Consider the following 2,182-nt stretch of genomic DNA (forward strand, 5'->3'; position numbering starts at 1 on the left):
ATCCTAGTTTGCCACTTCGCTACTAATTTTGTCTACGTTAAAACCTCGAGTGTTGAAATTACGTGTGTCGAATTCGTCTGGTGAAATTTACGTGTATAATTTAGACCTGCAACCTGAACTCATAGGAAAAATGTGGAGAATTTATTAAGAAAGATAATTCAATAGTTCCTCAATAGTTTAAACATTTGATGGAAACAAAAATCGAAAACTTGACCGTTTTTCTTCTGAATTCTTCACCGTACCCGATTATTCTTAAGTGGAGTGGGCAACAAGCCGGAGTTCTTCAGCAAATGTTTTCCTGGCTCTCGAAAAAAGAGGTTTGAAGCTTCTAGCTCTTGAGGTTTGGAAGAATGATGAGAAGAGTGGAATTACCTGTCAATGAATTTCGAATTTCTTAGGGTAAAAATGAAAAGAGATTTTTTTCTCGATTTTTAGAGGATCGTAGACTTTCTTTTTTCTTGATAATAAAGGGGTGAATTTTGTAGGTGACTTTTCAAGTCTGAAAACTGTGAGAAATACAAATTTATTTATTGACTATAGACTCGAGGGTTTAAATATTTTTTTTTTGAGAGGTTTTTTGAGGTCACTAGGTAATGATAATAATAACGTTAGTACGTCAACGAGATATTTTACACGTTCAAATTCGAAATAAAATGATGAACAACGATTTTTATTTAATAAATTTTTTCGTTTATTTACTGTTTTAAAATTAATTTAGTCTGAAAATTCCCAGATCGAGGAATTTCTCGTTATCATTCCTGTAGATAGATTCTCCTAGTGACGACTGATACGAATAAAAAATACTTGTAAAACGAAATATATTTAATTTATTTTTAGTCTCCAACAAATGTATTTTTCTTCAATTTCATATTATTCCCCATAATTCATTGGCTCTTTCTTTTATTGTAAAAAAAATGGCACTTTTGAACTTAATATCGAGTGCAATTGGAAGGTACTACTAATTATTAAATGTGTAATTCAAAAAAGAACAATTGATGAAAGAGAACATTGTATATAGAAATGTATAATAGGTATAATAATAGAGAAAACAAAATTTAGTTGTAAGTGAAATTTCTTTCGAATAAGAAAAAACAGATCTTAATAAATAATGACAATATATCAAAAATGTGTTGCCTTAAATTATTTCCCTGATTCAATTATCACTTGAATCAACTTAATTTTGAAATGAAAAAATAATTTTATTTTACATAAACGAAGTGTAGTTCCAAAATATGTGCTGAATGAAAAAATACGTATGAAAATGTCAATTTCTTCTTGGACAACTTTTTTTTGGTAATTTTCAGCAGTTTTCCTCTCAACTTTGAATATAGAATTTCTCTGTTTCAAGACTTAGACTCTGTAGTTACGACGATCCTCATTTCGTATTGAGTTGGCTAGGCAGAGAGCGAAGATAATTCCCACGAGCTGAAAAACGAATAAGAAAATTAAATTATTAATCAATTACTTTCAGATGAAAAAATGCTAACGTTTTTGCCTGGAGAAAAGGATGATTTTTCTCTGAGAAGGAAATATTTCACGATTTCATAGAATGGATTAAATATTTGATTATAAAATCATTTAAAAACCAAAAAAGAACATATTTCATGCATATAACACAATTTTATATATTTTTAGAGGATTATATTTATTTATCATCTATGGAAAAGCAGATAAAATGGCGGTGATTTTTAATAGTAAAAATGTTATTGCCACCCGGAGTACGTTTTGGCGTGAAATAAACAAAATTTATCGACAATAGCGATTGCGAAAGTTTCACCGGTAATTTAATGATAAGTCTATATCTTATCCATGCTTGTCCTGTCACAAAAACCGAGTGTGGGATGAGTGAAACGCCGTCGGAGTGAATCACTTGGTGGAAAGTCTAATTAAAAAGCTGACTATCTGTTACCACTGGCGATTGACAGGAATATTACTGCTGTGTACTAAGAAATTACGAAACACATCCGTCTAATCGATGAGGACCTTTGAAATGACGATATTCTAACGCAATACTTACGGTGGTCACACCTAAAATTTCAATGAATCGTTCAATTCGACGGTCTGGCGCAGGAATGAACAAATTTTATTTTTAAATCCTTAAGTCTCGAAAATATTTATGAACTATCGTACTCCCAAGTGAAAATTATTATTGGGCCGAGTACTTAAAAAAATGGCATGTCTC

At 30.8% G+C, this 2,182-nt stretch overlaps 1 protein-coding gene across 1 annotated transcript in view; it reads right to left on the reverse strand.

Moving 5' to 3' along the window:
• Window positions 1-807: 807 nt before the first annotated feature.
• The window catches only part of LOC105272310 (CD63 antigen-like), a gene marked incomplete at its 5' end in the record, with an annotated part of 4,165 nt that continues 2,790 nt past the window's right edge, over window positions 808-2,182 (reverse strand). The window contains one exon of the mRNA XM_011314382.1: window positions 808-1,458. Coding sequence (XP_011312684.1) covers window positions 1,351-1,458 — 108 coding nt within the window. The remainder of the gene's footprint in view (window positions 1,459-2,182) is intronic.

This window comes from Fopius arisanus, unplaced genomic scaffold (genome assembly GCF_000806365.1).
Source record: "Fopius arisanus strain USDA-PBARC FA_bdor unplaced genomic scaffold, ASM80636v1 scaffold00159, whole genome shotgun sequence".
In the NCBI taxonomy this organism is placed as follows: Eukaryota; Metazoa; Arthropoda; class Insecta; order Hymenoptera; family Braconidae; genus Fopius; species Fopius arisanus.